General features: G+C 53.4%; 5 protein-coding genes across 5 annotated transcripts; 1 reads left to right on the top strand and 4 right to left on the bottom strand.

Annotated features, from left to right (window-relative positions):
- Window positions 1-736: 736 nt before the first annotated feature.
- Window positions 737-2,253, bottom strand: ASPACDRAFT_41097 (uncharacterized protein; the record flags this gene model as incomplete). Its single annotated transcript, XM_020200885.1, has 4 exons — window positions 737-1,073; window positions 1,135-1,194; window positions 1,247-1,327; window positions 1,814-2,253. The coding sequence occupies 4 exons, from the start codon at window positions 2,251-2,253 to the stop codon at window positions 737-739; spliced, it is 918 nt and encodes a 305-aa protein (XP_020058612.1).
- Window positions 2,254-11,356: 9,103 nt separating this feature from the next.
- ASPACDRAFT_1886611 (uncharacterized protein) lies at window positions 11,357-12,942 on the bottom strand (the record flags this gene model as incomplete). The annotated part of the gene is made up of 6 exons (XM_020198431.1): window positions 11,357-11,797; window positions 11,926-11,996; window positions 12,097-12,476; window positions 12,538-12,605; window positions 12,697-12,733; window positions 12,817-12,942. 6 exons carry the CDS (start codon window positions 12,940-12,942, stop codon window positions 11,514-11,516), a joined length of 966 nt encoding a protein of 321 aa, XP_020058611.1. The 3' UTR covers window positions 11,357-11,513.
- Window positions 12,943-13,290: 348 nt separating this feature from the next.
- ASPACDRAFT_1879587 (glycoside hydrolase family 15 protein) lies at window positions 13,291-15,311 on the bottom strand (the record flags this gene model as incomplete). Its single annotated transcript, XM_020198171.1, has 4 exons — window positions 13,291-14,103; window positions 14,154-14,479; window positions 14,533-15,026; window positions 15,089-15,311. 4 exons carry the CDS (start codon window positions 15,309-15,311, stop codon window positions 13,626-13,628), a joined length of 1,521 nt encoding a protein of 506 aa, XP_020058610.1. The 3' UTR covers window positions 13,291-13,625.
- Window positions 15,312-15,761: 450 nt separating this feature from the next.
- ASPACDRAFT_50896 (sugar porter family MFS transporter) lies at window positions 15,762-17,679 on the bottom strand (the record flags this gene model as incomplete). Its single annotated transcript, XM_020202412.1, has 5 exons — window positions 15,762-16,013; window positions 16,067-16,143; window positions 16,206-16,551; window positions 16,609-17,081; window positions 17,145-17,679. 5 exons carry the CDS (start codon window positions 17,677-17,679, stop codon window positions 15,762-15,764), a joined length of 1,683 nt encoding a protein of 560 aa, XP_020058609.1.
- Window positions 17,680-19,315: 1,636 nt separating this feature from the next.
- On the top strand, window positions 19,316-20,491 carry ASPACDRAFT_76649 (V-type ATPase assembly factor PKR1). Its single transcript, XM_020204746.1, has one exon. The coding sequence runs from the start codon at window positions 19,598-19,600 to the stop codon at window positions 20,135-20,137; it is 540 nt and encodes a 179-aa protein (XP_020058608.1). The 5' UTR covers window positions 19,316-19,597; the 3' UTR covers window positions 20,138-20,491.
- The last annotated feature ends 35 nt before the right edge of the window (window positions 20,492-20,526 follow it).

Genomic DNA, 20,526 nt, shown 5'->3' with positions numbered 1-20,526 from the left:
TGGTATTCTTTGGTCATAAATTTAGCAGCGGGTCGTTTCATACTGCCCCCCTTACACGAAGTCTGCATTTAAGTCGCCAACAGTCAGCAGCACCATGACTCCAGATTTCGTATCACCCGTGAACTATCAGTTCTAAGTGAGACACTGTGTTGACAGAGGTGGACGGTTGTTGGTGGGGGTGAAGTAGTCGAAGAGAAATAGCGTTCTAGAAGTATTTGATGTACATCGCTGTCTGATCTAAATCTAGCAACAGGTATCCGGTCTAGATGACATCGCGAAGTCGCTCGAGTAAGATGACGGGCCAAGGTACTGTCGAAGATATAAATGGTGTATCACAGTAACACAAACATGAACAATCTCATAGGGTATTAAATCACGATAAATGAAAACCAGAACAATGCAAGAAATAATCGCTCCCAAAACGTGAACTGCAAAAAATGGACACTCCAAAATGTGTCTATTGGTAGATCCAGCGTACCCCTCACGCCCAGACTGGCTTGGGTCATTCGCCCAGCCAGATATCGTATTGGTAGGTGCCTTGGCCGAGCTGCACCCGTGACCTCGCGTAGAGTAGTCTGCTGTACACTTGAAGACAGCGTTCCTGCGGCTGTGCCTTCAACCACCGTACATCTGCGCTTTGGAGACAGGCCCTTGTAGTCGTAGTCTAAGAAAAGGGCCTGCTGTATGCTTTTTGGGGGTGTGGTAAGAATGGTAAGAAAGAGGCGCCCCCAACACTTCACTCAGCCGACGGCTCACGTGCGATGCCCTTACACTTCCCCTGAGCGACATGGATGTTTCGGGCGGTGGTCCGAGTAAAAACAGCACCACAGCTGGGACATTCTGCCTTCGCTACAACGCCCGATTTCTCTCGCTGGTGGCGTAGAAGGTTGCTAAAGGTGGAGAATTCGCGGCCATTGCATCCGTGATCCCAACATTGGGGTTTTGGCCGAAAGCTGATGACACGAACTTGCTGTTGTTCCGGATCCGAAGAGTTTTGCGCGGACTCGGGCGACGAGTAAACTGTACCTGTAGGCATAAGACCTTGCGGGTGTGGTATCGAGTTAGGGGTTTGTCTGCTTGGTTGTCATGTTAGGCGGGACCTTGATCAGTACTGAATAGTAGCAGACCACTTACGATAGGGAAGAGCTCGGTGCCATGTAGTAGTCCGGTTGGTTTGTAAGGTAGGACGATGGTCTGATGCCAGGTTAGCATCGAGATGCTCAAAGGAAGTGTAAGGTGGGCTTACGCTGGCGCGAATGCTGGATCTGGAATTGAGGATGGGCTGCCCGAGACGGAACTGCTGGGATACGAATATGGAATAGAGGTGCTGTGAAGGCCCTGGAATTAGTTTCCTTCTCGTCTCTTGATTTGAACATCAACTGTCGGATCAGTACCTTCGAGGTTGTTGTCGGCTTTGTGGCATCAGATATTGTGCCGAAGGAAGCCCTGGTTGATAATAGCTTTGGGAACCGGAAGGCTGAGGGGGATATCCAGCTGGATAACTCGGATGTGGCGGAAGAACTTGTGCTGGGGGAAATGGATGCTGGTCCATTGACATGGAGGAGGGATGAAGAGGTTGAGGCAGCCGATTTTGCCAGCCATAGTCTGTCTTTTGTCAGTTCAAAAGCTCGGGAGACCATGGAGTTGGTGCTCCGGCCTACTCTGTGAATTATGTGCCATGTTTGATGTCAAATAGGCTACTGATCCGGGATGCATCGATTGTGATGAGTCTCTCAAAGCTCTGGTAATAATCGGTGTTTAGTAATCGTTACCATCGGGGCTATAGATGGGTCAAGTCAAGTGCCCAACGTACCGTGGGGTGTCAAAACTGGCTTGTTCGGGGTTTCTGCTGCGCAGGAGTCCGGATGCCGGAAGTCCTCTCGGTTCACTGTCGGGCGGGACCAGCTCGGACGGGAATGGCGTTCTGGCGATACCAGAAATGGTGTGCAGCAAGGGCAGATGGTGCTGTCCCTCGTTTGTGCTGATGCTCGATCTTAGGCTTCCAGGAGCGTTAGACGCAGAGCCAGGGTGTGGGACACCAGCAGACCAAGCTGAAATGGCGGGTGTGGGAGCTGCTGAACTCTGAGGCGCTACGGACCTAGGCCGGCGAAAATCGTCCAGTTTGGCTAGATCGGACAGAGAAGATGGTGATGAGGATGACGGTAGATTCCAGCTGCGTGCGCAAGAGCCACTGAGCTGCCTGTGATAGAACTGCGGATATCCTGGTGAGTGGTGGATCCCCTTCGAGAGCATTGAAGATTTGCGTGGATCCGATGCTGAGAGGCAGAAAGGCAAGAGAGACAGAAGAGGCAAATAGATAACCAACACACAGTGGGTGTTCACCGGAGAAGATCAGGTAGGGAAGAGAAAACAGCACTGAGAGTGAGAAAGTAAGATGATTCAGAGGCAGCCGCCGGGTGAGGGATAGTAGAAATGGAAGTGGAGGAGGAAGAACGAATAGTCGACTGGAACAAGCCCGAAGCACTGATGATGATGATGGGACATACAGTTTGGTTGGTGGTGGGAAAGTAGTAGTCTTAGCACCCACGGACGGGAATCCTTCTCGGAATCAACAGCGCATTCTATATCCACCGAAAACGAGGTGACGGGACGGGTAGTAAGACCGTCCAAAAACTACTGGGTAGTTGAGAGACAGACACGACGGACAAGACAGACAGACAGTTATGTAGACAGGTAGACAGGGAGGCGAGATAGTGAATAGATCAATCCTTAGAACAATAGATCAATAGACATCAGAGGGGAAAGATAAACTGATCTCTTGAGTCCATTCCATGGAACCGGTCAGACAAGAGTATTTAACGGTCTGCTGATGGAGCAGCAGCCAAATCAGTCCAGAATAAGCGTAACGAACGGGGGCCGAAGAAGACTCTTGGGGTTTTGGGTATTAGGTAGGTACGGAGTACTACTGGGTAGTTCGTCCCTGGTATGGTCTTCACCAGTTTGACAGCTTATGGTGGGCGGGTATGCGTATGGGCGTATGGGTTGTATGTGGGTTGTATGTATTTTACTGTCGTCGAGCAATAGTTATGGAGAGTAATTACCGTCCTTCGTTCATCATGATTATTATAGTTGTTATTATTATCATAATTATTTCTGTCGGATTTTTCCTGACCCTGCGCGCAATTCGCGTGCTTCTTCTCGATGGAGCTACGGTTCTTTTTTTTTTTTTTTGTTTTTTTTATTTCTTTTGTTTTGTGTCTGTGATTTTTTTTTTCGATCACTTTGTTCTATCTCTCTCTTATTTAGGTGTAATTTTTGTAATTTGGACGTTTCGTCCTTATGATTTTCATCGTCTAACAAGGTTGGGAAATCAAAGTCCCCATTCATGATAGATGGTCGATCTATTTTTTCCACTGCCACGGGCTGGGATGAGACACGATCTCCTTCCTCCTGAATGAATCCAGAACCCAAAGAACCAACATTGACAGAGATGGATCTTGCGACCCCTGGTGGCTTTGCGTCTCCATCGGTCGCGCAGTTAGCGGCCATTGTTCGGCCGGGGCTGTGGGTGGGAATGAGAGAAAGTAGTAGTAGATGAATGGGTCATGGATCGGTGGATTGGTTGATAAATGGGGGTAGAGGGGTAGAGAGAGACGAGAGAGGGGGGAATGATGGCATGAAAGGTAAGTTAGGTTTGAGGAGCCCACTTGGACAGTGCAGTGCGGCGCTTGACAGACCAACTCCCCTCTCCCAAGGACAATGAAATGAATTCAATTGCGCTCTCTCACGGGTCTACCCACTTGACTGTTGAAATGTTCGTTTCATCATAGGCCATTTGCCTATGGTTTGCCCCCGGTTCTGACCTTCAATTCTGAGTCAGGAGGCTAGAAGAGGAATAGTCTCGAACCATCGCCACGTGAAGGTCGGAAGGTCCCAACGTAGCTCAATCGCATCAGCCTGATCCTTGGAAGCCACTTGCCGTTCCTCTGACTCCACCCGAGATGACGGGAGGGAGGGAGGGGAGGGTAAGGAGGGGAGAAACGAAGAGGGGAGGGAGGGGGGAAAGGAAATCTAAGAAAGTCAAAGTCAAAACAGAAGAGACCAATTGACATCAGTCATCCGCTACATGTCTGATCTTCCATCCCATCCATACCAACACACTGGGCAAGTCAGGCTGGAGCTCGGACAGGGGTAGTCGATGCTCGGGGAAATCTTCCAGGCCGCGGGAGCCTGGCCTGAAAGCCTCCTCGAACGTCTAGAAACAAGCTCCTAGTAACTATAGTAGTCTATAGTGAACAGTCCGGCTGGAGCTAGCTCTTCAACCCTTCAAGCCAATATCGAGGCGCACCGGGGAAGAAATTGGCAGGATCGAATATCAATCGCGATGCCGACGCAGCCCCCTTGGGAAAATAGATTGTTTGACATTCCCGCTGACAAGGATTGCTTTCCTCTGATGTGCCGTATCACTGGCTTCTAGAAAATGTAGCAAATAATAGAACATGATTAAGTTATTACATCCTCCGTAGTGTTGTTGGGAAAGGGGCCCAAGGGAATGGTGAGAAATGAGTACGAAGCAGAGAAGTATCTACGCAGTACCGTACCTACCGTAGTACTGTACCTATCTAGTACTATCCTTAGTACAGTACGTATGTAGATGGTTAGTATTTAGTAGTCTGGCAGTGAAGGAAGAGGGGCAATTGGGTGAAGGTTCCAATTGTCTAACAACGCTTCGTTTTGCAATCCGAATGGGATTTTGGGGGCCGGAACCGCTCAGCACCAGGATAACCCAATTCCCCGATTTGGCCATCCCAGGTGGGGCATTGCAGCGTCAAACTGGGGCATCCCAAGGCTAGAGTCTACAAGGCTAGTCACCCACCGCTGGTGAGTGGGTTTTTCGCAAGCAGCGAACGATAACGCCGCCTGACATTTTCAACGTGGAGCACGCGCGATCGTCATGATAACACAAAAAGGCATGGCCCTGGTTAGATCCCAAAAACCACATGGCGATAAGCAATGAGCGGTTAAATCCATCCTTTCCGGGGGTCGGGCTATGCATGGATGGTAGTTTGGGCCGACTGGATAGCCCAGGAGTCAGGACTCAGGACAGATGAAAAATCGTAAGGGGGATCCATACCTCGACTTATTCCGGCCGGTAGTCAATTGGCTCGTTCGATCGATCAATGTTTCATCGACTTGTGCCTGCTTGCCTCAGGGCTCGTTGTACGAGTGTACTCCGTACTCCGTACGTTGCCCATGAATCCAAAAGCTATACTAGAAGTATAATAGAGTTGTCCCCGCTCACTATGCTCACATCACCCACGGAAACACTTCATCTATCGATCACTTGTTGATCAATGTTATTGTACTGGTACTGAGTAGTGCAGTCTTCGGGTTGGTTGCCTCATACCTCAGACTCAGCACTCTTTCTTTCCTTCTTTTCTTCCTTCTCACTTTACTTTTTCTTCCATTTCTGTTTCATTTATTTTCTTTCTTCATTTCTTGCTGCTTCGGCCGGTTTTTGGCCCCCACGACATTAGTGGCCGCCAGCCACGCTACGCCGCGGAACTCGACTCTTGCCAGATTTGGGACCGCCCTTGGGGCTTCGTTCACTCGTTTCTTTTTCTCCCTTCATCAATCGATTGATTTAGCATGGATCTTCCAACCAAGGGTCTTCTTGGTCCTTTTTTTCTGGATTGTTCTTTAGCTTGAAGACATCACATCATGACAAGGCTCTCCCTCCCCACCTTCCTGCTAGCCCAATACGCATAGTCCGCACTCCAGACCAGGAGTCCACTTTTCGGTGATTTTCGACATGGTTGTCCGGAAGATACTGTACTGTACGGCGCTGACAGGCTAAGGCAGCAGCTACAGCAGCTACCTAGTTTCAACGCACATCTTACGGAGTATGTGCGTATTATTGCTCGGACTCTGCTTCAAGCTCTGCTCTAGCTTGTCCGCTAAGATACATCCATGCAGTACTCGTGTACTTCTAGAATTCCCCAAAGCTGACCGAAAGCCTGTCGCGCGTGGAGGATCGTCCGATTCCACGACAAGTGACGACACATGGGCCTCGCAGGCTCGCATAGCCTGCACTTTGTCCACCCACGAGGGGGTGATCTCGCAACCGCTGGAGGCTTCGCTTCCGCATCACTTTCTTCTCCCCTCTCTGCAATGACGCCTGAGGCGGAGAAAAAGCCTGGTGTTCCTTTGGCGGAGCTGTCACATCCGAAGGATTCCCGGATTCATGAATCATGACCTCGTTCTGCCTTGGACAGTGACCGCAGTACGGAGTTCGTACTATTCGTGCAAAAGCGCTCGCAAAGTATACCCAGTACGGAGTTCGGAGTATAGGTGGTGAGGTAAGGTAGGTAGCTAAGTGGAAGGTAGGTAGTCTAATTGACCAGATTGGGAACGCCTCAGGCGAGACTACGGACGGACGGTCAGAGCCGCCGACGGGTGGGGAGGGGAGCAGTTTGGAGAGCAGATGAAAGATGAAAGATGGGAAATGATCCGTTATGATCGCATCCACCATTACCAATCAGGAAATGATACCATCTCCGGAGCATGGCAAGGGCCCGATGGTCCGATCCCGTGATTTGTGATTGTGTGGGAGGTTGTTGACCGCCACGGCAATGATCGGCCAGGATCAAGAACCTCCAAAACACGCCTGCTGTCAACAGGGAGGACGGTCCGTAATCGAGGCGAAGAACCACACCTAACTTCCTATTTTACCCACCATCCTCGTATTCCGATCGGAACCAACATTCCCCCCTCCCCCCCTCTCTTCAATAATTAATTCAAATGAAGATGACAATAATAATAATATCTCTTCGCATCCCTTGCACTGCCTGCGATCCACCCTTCCGCCCGCATCTGGGCCGAAGTGTTGAATAGTTGAGACGAGATAGACGCTTAGCGAGCGCAAAGTACGGAATTGAGAGACATCCCCAAATTAAATGGCCCCTCTATTGTGCCGTTCCAGAGCGACATGTCGCGAGGCTGTGATTGACAATCAGGATGAGGAGGATGAGGAGGATTGACTGATCTTGTTTGCGGCCAATTCTACCTCTACGTACCCCTTTTCGTTTACGAACAGCGCCTAGTTTGCGACTGAGCTGAACTCCACCAACTAGGGATCATGCCAATGATGTGGTCTGGATGTCGGGTGTTTGTCGTGTGGTTTGGTTGGCACTTGTGACTTTACAATTTGACCGGGAAACATTGACTTTGGAAGGAACTAAATGGGGCCGTTTCTCGGCGGCATCCATCCGAAGCGCTGTGCATCTTGGACAGGCGTTTCCACCGTGTCTGATTGCCTCGTGGTGGGTGGTGCGTCGCTGTGCACAGTCCAGCGCTTCGGCAATCCTTAGGCACCAAGGCGTCTCGGCTGGTGCACGCGCTTGTCTTGAGTCGCTCCTCTCCCTTTCTCTTCCTGGCACGCCCGCAAGGCTCAAGAGGCCCAAGAGCCAACCAACAACAGGTTTGAGGGTTCGCGGAGGACTAGGTACCTAGTAGTACCGTTACAGACCCTCCGACGGCACAAAGAACGAACCTGCGCGACACCCGACCAGAATGCTACTCGACGGCGCGACTAGTCCGGGATCTGTCTGTCGATCGACCTTAAAGCCCATTCTCCACGTGCTGTGGCACTTTTAATGATCCTGCCTAGGATGCCGCATGCGGCCGAAATGAGTGCCGTCGTGGTGGGTAGTAGCCGTCATGCCACATGGTTGTCCCCCCTGGGTAGTGTACAGGACTACTACGTATATAGTAGTATGTACTAGTAGGGTTACAAGGGGGGTGGAGGGGGGGAGTAGGGGGTTTGGTTGGCTTAGCAGGGATGGTCGGGTTGGGAGGTAAGCAAGTTATCATCAACAACAGCAACAACAACAACAACAACAACAACAACAACAATATTATCATCACCATGAACTGTCATCACGAACCATGGCATGATGTTGCTCTGCTGCTTTCTGGATTGGGTGAAATTAAAGGCCAACTCCTTGTTGCCCTCGTGGGGTTTTAGCTTTCCATCCCGGGTCCCTGATTTGGAATGTTTCTCTCATTCTGTCCTTGAGAGCTATCGGTTCCGAGCTGTTCGGAAATTCGAAATCCATCTAATCTCAAAAGCCACTGGACAGCTTCCTCGATAATCTGCTTTTCCTTTCGTTCTGTTTTCTCCACCGCTATCTATCCAATTACGCGCCAGGATTGAGCGCTCGGGCTGAGCCAGAACCAAAAAGACTTCGACGAGCCTATCCGCTACCATAACGAGCTGCCCTCGCCATCTTCGTCTAAGCGCCTGTTGTTGCCTGCCTGCTAGCAGCTGAACCAACCAATCATTCCAAAACTCCCTATACGACCAGTCCTATCAGTGATTCCGGCGCCAGTCCCATGTTTTTTCCCATTGGTGTGGACGCCACGCGTGGGACGCCAACCCCACTCAGGAGAGAGACTGAGGAGCTCCAGCCGCCAAGCACAGGTTAGTGTCAATAGCCGGCATGTGGCCATGTGCCAGATGGGCTGTCTGTCAGCCACTTTTGATTAATTTGATCCAGTGACAATCGATTGTTCAGGATTAACGAAGGCATGACGCAGTCGCTGGCTGATTAGCTAGCTAGTTTACCTAACTACTAGCCAACTGGATTTTTTTTTGGGTCTCGACCAAACGAACATAGTCCAAGCCTTGCTGCACCTTCCGGCTTTCCATCCCCGGGGGCACAGCACTGGATAATTTAGCCAGATTATCTATAATTAACCCAGTCCTACTGATGTTTTTGATGTGGTAATTATGTAACATCAGTGGGTGCCAAATTAGATCTATGGGAAAAATGCAAGAGGAAAAAAGCTTGGGTAACTATACCCGGTCGGGAAGAAGCGATGATTGTCGACTAGGTACGGAGTACGGTGATGCAGGTTCAAAACTAGCTGGTCGGTCGTTGATCTTCCCCGATCTGGTTCGGAGTTCAGAAAGAGCCGCCTGTTTTGTCGCCTCGTTCGGAGGGAGGAAGGGCAATTAAGCATGGTCATAGTGGGGGGGGGCATGGGAATTAAGGGAGGGAGGGACGGGTATAGGTGGGGGGTTTAGTTCTACTATGTACATGTAAGTACTGTACTTCTGTGCGCGGGTAGGAGCCCTAGCTATCAGCCAGCTATCATGGATGCACTGTTGTACAATACCGTAGATCTATTTGTACTGTAAAATGTACAACGCAGTGAGTAGCGATTGAAGGATAGGTCTGATGTGATACGGATAGTTGATGCGAGTGAAGCTAAGCTGCACGGCTGGGGTGTAGTCATCGGCGGAAGCTCTAACTAAAGGGTTTTACAGTTTCTCCTTCGCTCCTCCTTCCTCCGAGGTTCCCCAACTTGTCGACTATCCCCATCCCCAATCCCCAGTCTCTGTATTCGTTCCAGCGGCTGCTCTTCATGTGGCTGTCGCTGGCGAACTGGAGATACTCCAGTATGTATGACTCGCCGGCTCGCAAGTTTGCGCTTAGCTCACACCTTTGCTCGCTAGAATCCGGTACCGCCCCCGCCGCCCGACTGATGATGGCCGCAGCTTACGACAACTGAACCCTCATCACCATATAAGCGTACAGCAGCACACGATGAACCCTTTTTTTCAGCTCACCCGCGGCCAATTCCTTACCGACGAAAACAATGAATTGGCCAAGAGACACATCCGTTCCAACATGGATGAACTCGCCCGCTTAGCCGTCCAGGCCGCAGAGGCTGCAAGTAAATGGGCCGCGGACGTGTATCGCCATTGGAAAAACAGGCCGACGGAATGCACAGCAAGGCTTTACGCTTCACCATGGACAATGGGTTCCAAGCTGTGGGCAAAGTTCCGAATCCGGATGCTGGGCTTCCGCGCTTAACCACCGCCTCGAAAGTCGCGACTATGGACTTCCTATGCCATACTCCTCCCTTCTTTGTCGTGGGGAAATATACGAAAGTTGGTAACAACAGATAGATGAGCAACGTCCTCGGTACGCCAGCTCCCAGAGTTCTCTCGTGGAATTCTGCGGCCGACAATCCGGTAGACCGACTGCTTCGACCTACTTCTGTTCGCACGGAACCTTCTTGTCGACGGCGACGCTACCTACTTCGGACTCCTCGCCAAGCAGCAAGAGGAGAATTGGGCTGGTATCTCGGGGACTGGAACCAAGGCACAGGCGTCGCTTACGTTCTCGCACGATGTGCTCCAAAAGATCCAATGTGATAGCGCAGGCGCGTCGGCAGCAATGGCGCTGATGGGAGACGTGCAGCATATGATCGGCAGCCGTACTTCCAGGCCCGGGGATTCGTTGCGCAATTCGCGGAGCTGGAACGAATTTTTTCTAAGGTGAGAGATGACTTTGTGCGGGCGCATGCGCGCAACGCGAAAGAAGAGACGGGAGCTCGCTCGCGCGTGGCCGTTCGATGTTCCCGGATCGCGGTGCGATTGTTTGGGGCTCGAACGCACCAAAGCCTAGGGGGTATCTCCATTATGCTATACAGGCGAAACTCGGCTTCTCAGGTGGTACACTTCGGCTGCGGGGGAGCAATACCCTAGGTTCGAAGGCAGGTCCGCGGCCGTAGAACAGGTTCACAAGCTGATAGGACAACGGGTATCGCTAATGGCTTTCATATAACATAACTCCCAGGTCCCAAGTGTCAGCACTGTAGCTCCGACTCAACCCGGAGAGACAAACTTTGGGGGACCGATATCGTCTGGCTGGATGGGGTGGATGCTCGGGCAGTAATTTCGGGGAGGTAGATCGATTTTACGATTTGTGCAGCTGCTTTCGTGGAGAGGTCTCGTCTCAGCTTGTGCGACTGAATCCAGGATCGATGGTGTGCGCAGGGCCCAGGAGACCCCTTTTACACGTGGGTGTTTCAGTAGCATGCTCGTCATTGAGCTTCTGAGCTTCTTGCGTCGAAGGGGTTCTTCTCATCCCAGAAAGATAAAGCTATTTAAGTCGTTGAGCTAACAAACTCAAGAGGGATCATAGTAAATGACTCCCTAAGCTAGTACTACTCAACTACTGTTCACACAGGCTATCTACGCTGACAAGATGTATTGATGGAGACTACTGTACACACAGACTCAGTAAGGAGGTCGGATGCAATGACCGGATGTATAAACAGTGCAGAACTGAGTACATTATTAGATAAGAGTCAACCACCGACTCATCCAAGCTCATTCAATCTACTATGAAACGTCTGAAGGCAACTGAACTCTCAGCATGGTATCTAAATCTATATACAGATGTAAAAATTCTATATCCAAGGACACGGGCAGTCTCCCCACGCCACATCACTCCAGACAATATATACAGTACTGCACAGTACAGGAGTCCTTCACTCCTCGAAACTCACCATCTTCCCCCTGTGTCCGTTTCCCTTCTCCCCCAGATCCGCCAAGTGCACCCCTCTATGCCGTCCCTCCATGTCCCCATCCGCCGAATCCTCCCCGAACCCGGAAACAACATCAACAGTCCTCACCACCGAAACCCCCTGCTCCAATTCCCATTCCCGCTCCCGCCCCGGCTCCCGCTCCCCCGCACTCAAACCCCCGACCCCACAACCTCAACACTAGCCGTATAACTCCCACCCCCGACACGGAACCCATCATAGAACACCGGATTCTCAATCACCGGCCGCGTCAGATGGATACTCACCGTCTGCGGGTAGTGCCGCGCCGCACCCTGCCGGCCCACCCGCGCATGGACGACACGCAAACACCGCGAACACGCCCGGCTGAAGAGCGGGTAGAGCGGGGGCATGCAGGCGCAGAGGATGGAGGCGCTGGCCTCGGTGCTGGCGAGGAGGGCGGTGGTGCGGGATTTGTCTGTCCGCGTCGCCCACAGGGTCAGGGTTAGCGCTATGCTGATGATTGTGGTGTGTTGATGTTGGGTAGGTTAGACCAGGGCAGGGTAGGGCAGGGCAGGGCAGGGTAGGGGAGGGTAGGCAACGCACGCGTTAAATCCCCGCCTCTCGTCAGAATCTCAACCACCGTGATCAGCTGGACGATGCTGATTACGACCACCCTACCTCAATTGTCAGTATCTTCAGCACATCCCTACCGAGTACAACCCAAAGAAACGCAAGGGAAAGGGGAAGGGAAGGGAAGGGAAGGGGGGAACATACACCAATCCCAGCCCGAACAACAAGAACAACCCCGCCTTCACCCGTCGCCGCAGCGTCAGCTTCGGGATCACGATCAGCGGGATGGCCAGCACGACCACGTGCGTCGCGACCTGGAAGGCGCCGTTGCTCAGCCACACCGCTTTTTTTGGTAGGCAGTGGGGTGCGTGGTCCGGGGCGACGGACCAGAAGTCGCGCACGGGCAGGCAGAAGAGGAATGCGCTGAGGACGATCCATGTTCCTGCCACACACAAGAGGCCGGCGAGGCTGTAGCTTGTGAGGAGGACGCGGCGGAGCCGGAAGAGCCGGGTGTAGAGGGCGAGGGCGGAGAGTTTGCTGGTCAGGAGGGTGAGATTGTAGAAGGGGAGAGAGAAGTATAGTCCCTTTTTTTTTGGTTAGTGGGGACGAGGGTGAAGGGGGGGGGGGAGGATGCTGGGGACGGACTTTGAGTTGGGTTTGGAGGACGTCGGGGGTGAGGGTTTCGCCCGGGTGGCCGAGGCCGTGGTGGATTTCTGGGGTTGGATGTTAGCTTGGGGGTTGGGGATGTTGATCTTGATTGTGAGGTTCTTTGGGTTGAGGGGGATGGGGGGCGAGAAGACTTGCCTACGACTCTGCAGGAGAAGAGGACGAGATTGGCGGCCTGTAGTGGTATATTAGTGAAACAGGTACATTGTTCCTCGGAAGGAAGAAGTATACAGCACTGGAGCTTCACTGCATACTTACCAAAGCCACCACAATTAGCAGATCATCCCACCCCGCACTCCGCAGACGCAGCCGAGTCCACAAGCGCAGAACCACCGCGATGGTCGCTAGCCCGGTGAGCGAGACCAGAAAGGCCAGCACTTGCATGGTGCATACTTCTCTAAGAGAGCGGAGTGTGTGTTGCGTGTCCGGCAGTCTGTCTCTATATCAATCGAACTTCCGTATCCTCAAAATTTGAATTGATATGAAAATGAAAGAGTCTAGACTACAAAAGTCAGCCCGAGTAGACCCGAGCCCTCCCCGACGCCATGGACAACGGTTCGATCGGGCTCCATACTTTGGATCGGGGATGGCGGGAGCATCTCTGCGTTCCATGGGTTGACCACAGCTCGCTTCCCGCAGTCCAATGAGATGCTACACAAGTGCAATGAGAACGGTTGTCAGATGCAAGCTAGACTAATTCGAGCAATCTGCCAGAAAAATGGAAGAAGTCATGATTTCATGAGATACCCCAGCCTTGCCCCCCCCGTGAATGCTTCCGGAAGGGTGGCGAAGACAATGGCCATAGAATTGTACGTTGTTCAACCGACCCTTGACATTTATGCTATGCAGAAATTTTCAGCCATGACCTTCCAGATAAGCTTCCCATGGAATATACTTGCTGCCCCCGAAGGGCTCGGAGAAGACCGATGCCTCGGGTACATTCGGCCGAAGACACACTACGATTTGACTGGTATAAGTCCTGCTCGTAGATTTCAATCAGGTACACACATCACTGCTGCTCACGCTCCCGAAAGGGTATAAATTGCCGCGTGGTGAGGCCAGACCAATCACTTCAGCTCGTCGTGCAGCTGCACCCGCCAGGACCCCACGACCGGCGTAGCATACTGCCCCCGGACGCTCGTCGCGCTACACGTCGCCGGGGCCGGCTCTGCCGCGGACGCCCCCCACGACGGAGGCACGGCACCGCTGCGTCTCGCCGTCGCCGTCAGGAACGCAGCGAACGACCACGTCAGATCGACCGCCGAGACTGGCTGCCCCGTGATGCGGTCGTACTGCTCCGCCAACCCGCCATCCGCCGGGGTAAACTGCTGGACCACTGCGACGAAGCCGTCCGCATACCGCCTCACGGCATCGCAGATGGTCGCGTATCCATCCGAGGCGCGTGGGTAGGACCCCGGGACAATGTCACGGATGAGATCCACGAAAAAAGGCGCAGACACTGCCGTCACCTCGATGACGCCTTGGCGGTCCCACTGGTACAAGGCATCGTACAATTGCTCGGCCGCGGCGAGGGTTGTGAGGTACCTAGCTTCTCATTAATGATAAGACGGGGAACGACTCAGCACGACACACACCATGGATGCCCCCCCTGATAGATATCCTCAACGTAGCGCCCCACCGCCGCCGCCGTGCCAGCCCCACGGCCCTGATTCACCTTGTAAAGCGATCGGAACGAGTCCACCACATGCTTATGATTCGACAGCGCGCGGGCGGAGCACGGCTGGAAGGTACCGCCACCACCACCTTCACTACTACCATCATCGCATGAAGCCTCCGGATCGAAGGTGTGGACGGCAGCAAGGATCGAATTCGCATCGAGCCCCGAGCGCCCGCTCTTGGGGATGTTGGAAATGACCGCCGCCGCGGTGCCGTCCCAGTACTGCTGGAGATGGCACAGGATCTGCGGCGCGATCGCGGCGCAATCGCGGCGCAGCTGGCGCACATCTCGCCCACCGCCTCGGCGAACGCCTGGCCCTCGACGAGCGCCTTGTGTTGGACGGCGGTGGTGAAGAACGAGGATCCCCTGACCTCCTCCCAGAGGTCGAAGGTGGTCTCGTTCCAGTACTGGGCCACGTAGGCCAGGTCGTTGCGGACGATGGGCCAGATGTTGGCTTTGGCGAGGGCGGTCTTGCCGTGGGCGACGAGGTGGTTTCCGTAGGCGATGAGGGCGGAGGCGCGCAGGGGGGGCCCGTCGCGCTGCGGGCGCCCCCACGCTTCCGTGAACTCGGTGATGTTGACGTGGAATTTGGGCTCGCCCAGGCCGGTGCCGTCGGTCAGGGAGCCGGAGGGGTTGGAGATGGTTTGCTGGGTGGCTTGCGAGGTGACGAATTGTTGGAGGATGCGCTCGATGGAGGCCCGGGTGTTCTCCTCGTCGTCGGTCAGGTCGGTCAGAAGGGCGGTGATGGCGGGGATGGTCAGTCCCGCATCTCGGGTCCAGGTGTAGAAATCTGCCAAGAATCGTTAGCTTGTTCATATGTGTGCGAAGGAATCGGATCGGAATGAGGCTTACAGTCGGGGTCTGATTTCGAGGGCGAGGCGACCACAATGCCCGGATACGCGCCCTGGGCCAGTGCTCCCTCCGCTCCGATGTTATTGAGGATTCCCTGCCAGGCGATTGGGGCTTCCTTTTCTATGAATTCAGCGAGGGTGGCCGCATCGAATGTTTTGGGACTTGACGTCGCAAGGGCCGTGTCGAGAATGACCTTTAGTAGAAGTAAGTGCTTGGACCACATGTTGGATGATAATGCCCTCCTTGAATGGGTGTGAGCGAAGCTGGAAAGTTGCGGGAGTGGACGGGGACAAGGCGACCTTTTGTGGTTGTTCCCCCCGCATAATGCAGGGCTGATCTACGGTTACACTGCATGCAGCGCATTATGGTCTTTGTCCTACCCACGAAGCAGCAGCATGAATCAGAGCTAGGATCTCTGGTTATACTCATGTGGTATCATTTCGGGCGCAGGGGACGCTCGAAAAAATAACCAGTCTACATTATAAGCACAGATAGGACAATCGTGAAAACTGGAAATCGTAATTCATAACCCTGGTACTACCTAATAAATGCTATGTATGAAGAATTGAAGCTGCTGCGCATCAATCCACCAGTGGATGTGGCACCGCAGAAAACTTGCACCCTACCTCATCCTAGATGAAACGAGGACAGAGGGAAAGACTGACAGATCTGCTCAAACAGAAGCGCCCTGGGTCTCCTCCTCCTCCTCCTCCTCCTGCAGTATCCGAGCCTCGACCGCCCGTCGAAGGTCCCGATCGGCCTCGCTGGAATTGTCCTTGAAGATGTGGTCCATCTGCTCGAGGGTGCGACCTTTCGTCTCGGGCACGAAGAAAAAGGTCCACAGGAAGGTGAGGACACAGAAGACGGCGAAGAAGACGTAGGCACCGTAGCCGGTGTCTTGGATCAGGGGTGGAGTGATCAGGCCCTGTCGGGATACGTTAATGGAAGCACGTCACAAAATCGAGCTGCTTCACTTACGATAATGAAGTTATTGAGCCAGTTGGAGCAAGTGGAGAGAGCCACTCCCTTGGCGCGGAGCGAAGAGGGGAAGATTTCTATCGGGTTGCTGTTAGCATCTTTTCTTTCTGCGTGTCGAGCAATGGGGGTTTCTGCCTACCGGACGGCATAGCCCAGCCAACAGGACCAATTGATCCCCCAAAGGCAATCATGTATACGAAAAGAAGAGCCACACTGGCCCAGCCGGGTCCCCGGTGAGCAGGCCAGTTGTCCGAGTAGAGGCCGACCAGAACGGAGATGATGATGTGGCAGAGAGCCATGATGGCTGCACCCCAGAGAAGCAACGGGCGACGGCCAATGCTGTCCATCGTCCAGATTGTAGTGGCCACACCGACTAGCTGTAGGACGTTGAGAATTCCAGACATGAGAAGTTGCATGTCGTAGTCTAGACCCATGGTTTCGAATAGTGTCGGAGAGTAGTAGATAAGGGCATTGATTCCCACGAACTATTATCATGTTAGACCGGGAAATAGTCTGGAACAAAGCGCTAGATGGAAGCATACCTGCTGAAAGAACATGAGCATGACACCCACATGGGTTCGCCGCCAACATCCGCTCTTGAAACAGTCGGCCCAGCCGGCCATCTCCAACAGCAGCGAGCTCTTAAGTCCACCACCCTGGAGATTGGGATGCTTCTGCGCGTTAATCTCCTGGTGAAAGCGTACTTCGGCCTTGATATCCAGAAACTCCTGGCGCACGCGCTTGTCTGTCGCAGGCAATTGCCGCAGTCGCGACAGACTCTGCAGAGCTTCCTCCTCTCTTCCCTTGGAGGCCAGCCACCGCGGCGAGAAAGGCAGAACAATGACACCAGCCACCAAGATAACAGCGGGAGCCATCTGAAGCAGGAACGGCAGGCGCCAGGCCCATTCGCCGGCCATGTATCGCGTGCCATAGGTGATCCAGTACGCGATGACAATTCCCAGCACAATGAAGAACTCCTCTAGCACTAAGAGGGTACCGCGACACTCGGGGGGACCTATGCGCAGCAGCAACCATTAGCATCAAGAAGGCCAGTCCGCCTCCAATAATGGATACATACTAATCTCCGAGATGTACAATGGGGCCACCATGGACAACATGCCGATCCCCAGACCACCGATAAACCGGGCAACTGTCAACATGGCATAGTCTATCGCCGCCGTCTGCAGGATAGAACCGATCAAGAAGATGATCACTGCCACGATGATGGAGTAGCGTCGCGAAATCTTATCCGCAATCCAACCCTGGTTCAATGCGCCAATGAGGGCTCCCAACTCGATCATTGCGGTCATCAATCCTTTCCAGAACCCGGAGCCTGAGTGTCCCTCGGCTACCTCGGGGAAGCGAGTCAGGAATTGCTCCATGACTAGGATCACAGAGACCACACCCTGGTCATACCCGAAGAGCAGACCGCCCAGGGTTGAGCATCCGGCACACAGGAGTACAAAGGGATTGGCGATGAGACCCCGGATCCCGGGTGGGCCGTAGGGCTCCCGGCCGTCGACGATATCTTCGGCATGGTGGGTGACCCCTTGGATGGAGGACCGACCATCTGCAATGAGGTCTTTTGTGGGTTGATCAGATTTGGTGGCCATTGCCACAAACGTGAAGGATAAACAAAGGGGGAAGAAGGAGGAGAGAAGTGCTTGGGGAGTGATCCCGAGTGGGACGGAGAGAGGAAAAGCAAGGATGTTTGATGCAGATGATCGACGTTACGAGAGAAGTCTACATGTCTACAGAGAGAGGTTACAGTGTTACTTATAGTCATACAGAATCCGGGGGCAGTGAATCTCATCGAAGCTTGGAACCAGTCGGAGGCAGCCAAAAGCCTTGGGTAACGGCGGGCGGACCGGTACGACTTGATTCGCCCAGGCCCTGATTGTTGTCCCCGGATGGTTCCAGCGCCATGAGGCAGAAGAGAGGAGAAGAAAATAACCCTAAATGCGGTGATCTGCAGGGTGGATTGTCGAATAGAAGAGGGGGGATGCAGGTGGGCCGGGGATAGAGCATCTCCCTTCGAAGCCAAGCGGCCAAGCGGCGAATCCCATCGAAGAGAGCGGACTGGGAATGGAACAAGATCGAATTGCCAGGTTGGTGTCTTATCAGATATCAGACTCTCTAAGCCCAACAACAGAACAGAAAAGAATCTGAAAATCAAGTCAGACCACCAGCTAGCATCCGTAGTCGATATTGTGCGATCTTCCTTGATTGTGTGTGCTTGTCATCGCGATGCAGCACGTGCCGTCGTCCATTGTAACAGCATGGGAGTCCATCCGCCGAATCCGGACATGCAAACGGAATCAGACTTGGCTTCAGTCCAGGTCGGGGAAGTTCCGTGGGGGTTTGTACGAGCAAACAGAGTTGTTTAGGGCCCCCATTCTCAGACTGCAGGCTGATCAGTCTGATCCCTCCGACCTGGTCGATATCTATGGGTCACGGGTAGGGAGGGTGACCGTGTCATCACTTCTTCAGCCGTGGAGATGACAGATGCATCTCTCAACGCACGAGAAAGAAAGTGAAAATGATGACTGCATCTTCCAATCACGCGTTGAATAGAGTTGTCCCAATCGGGGGGGTTGCGAATGACCGGGGATATTGGGGGGGAGGGGGTGGATGAGACAAGTCGGCAACGGAAATGGGTAGTTAGAGACGGAGAGCTGACGATAGCCGGAGGGGTTCAGGGAGAGAAGGAGAGGAGAGAGTGGAAGAGCGACGTTTTGGGATATGCTGTGCTGTAAGTGCCTGTCTGCCTCCCTGCCTGCCTGCCTGCCTGACAGACCGTTCGATCCCGTGATGATGAGGGTGACTTTGAGCGGTGTTGGTGTTTTGGTGCGGTCGTTGGGCTGCTGCTGCTTCCTCATCTCTGCTGCCCACCGCCAGAGCGGGCAGCTGGTCTCTGTCTCTCTCTCTCTCTCTCTCTCCCCCTCTTTTTCCTTTCCTTTCGTCTCTCTCCATCTCTTCATGAAAGCCTTTTTCTTTACTTCCCCAGTTCCCTCTATCCACCTTCGTCTACTATTTCCACTTTTACTGATCGATCCCCCACGGGGTAAAACTGTGGCTAGTTCAGTTCCTGGTCTACCAAAGTCTCCTTGAGTGATATTCCCCACCATCGGCTCAAGTCAAACGCCGACCGGCCAAAACTGATCGGTCGATCCTCCCCCGCAACCAAAACATTCCGCGACTCTCCCCTGCGCCGACTTTCCCTCCATCTTCCTCAACCCTCCTCCAACTCGCTGTCCTACACAGAAGACTGGACATTTGTACTCGCCCGATCTCTGGCTAGCTGCAGAGCCATCTAGTCTTTCAACGCAAGTCAGCGACCTCATACCGAGCCATCAACCGGCTGAAAGAGAGGGGGGGAAATAAGCACAGAAAAAGAAATCCACCACCGCTACAACGGATTCCACTTTCCGGCTGCGACGTCATTCCTCTTCCTCCCCCAGCTTCACCCAACCTACCCTTGCAGTCTCCCCCGCATTCGGCCGGCCAATCGAGCTGAAGCAGATCCCCGTTATGGCTTCGTTCATGGAGGACCTCTGGTCCAGCATTTTCACTCCGGGACCCACCCCCACGCTCCTTGTCGCAACCAACGTCACCTTTGCAGCTCTGCAGGCCTTGCTCTTGTCTCTCCTCCTGGCTACCTACAGCATTCACTTCCTGGTTCTATCCTTCCTATCCGGTGCTCTCTGGTGGTCCATCAACTGGTTTGCGCGGGAAGTAAGGCAGTTCCAAGCAGAGCAGGCGGAGAAAGAGAAGCAAGCGGATAAGGAACAGGACGAGAGCTCCGAGGACAAGCCCGACAGCAGCATCCGCAAGACTCCTGGCGCTATTGACGCCACCGATAGCGATACGGAGACTGAACAAATCGCAGGGCGCAAGGAGACGGCACCAGTGCCCACTTCCGCTCCGCGTTCCACCACTGCCTCGGCCACCCTCCAGCTCCCCGAGGCGCAAGGCGAAATCCGGAAGCGTCTCAGCGTCAGCGGCGAGAGCTCGGGCTACCAGAGTACCGATAGCGAATGGGAGAAGGTGGACGATAACCAGGCGGCCTAGGTATGCAACCACGCAGGTGCAGCTACATCTTGGGCCCCAGACCCGGCTCGAATTGCTTTTTGGTTACACCTCCCTATACAACCCTCAGAACAGACTCCAATACATCTGTCTCGTGGGGATCAGATACATATGTTCAGTATTTGAGTGGCCTTGTCTTTTCCTCGCACCGACGAGATACCCGTTAGAGAACATGCCTTGCCGGTAGACTGATGATTTGCCAACGTATCATCATGTTAGACTTATTCGGTGTATTTGAATAACCCATGGGGCATATAAGTGGTCTCTTACCACACTGGCGTTCAACAAACTGGCGGAGAAATCATAAGCCCCCAGTAGTACCAATATCGGAGAAGCTCTTACCCAGAGTAAAGCGGTTGCAGGCCGTGTTT

This window comes from Aspergillus aculeatus (genome assembly GCF_001890905.1).
Source record: "Aspergillus aculeatus ATCC 16872 unplaced genomic scaffold ASPACscaffold_4, whole genome shotgun sequence".
In the NCBI taxonomy this organism is placed as follows: Eukaryota; Fungi; Ascomycota; class Eurotiomycetes; order Eurotiales; family Aspergillaceae; genus Aspergillus; species Aspergillus aculeatus.
This window is presented reverse-complemented; position numbering and strand designations above follow the sequence as displayed.

What these genes read in the sequence shown, in the direction of transcription:
- ASPACDRAFT_76649 (XM_020204746.1), top strand. Translation starts at nt 19,598, where the DNA reads ATGGCTTCGTTCATGGAGGACCTCTGGTCCAGCATTTTCACTCCGGGA.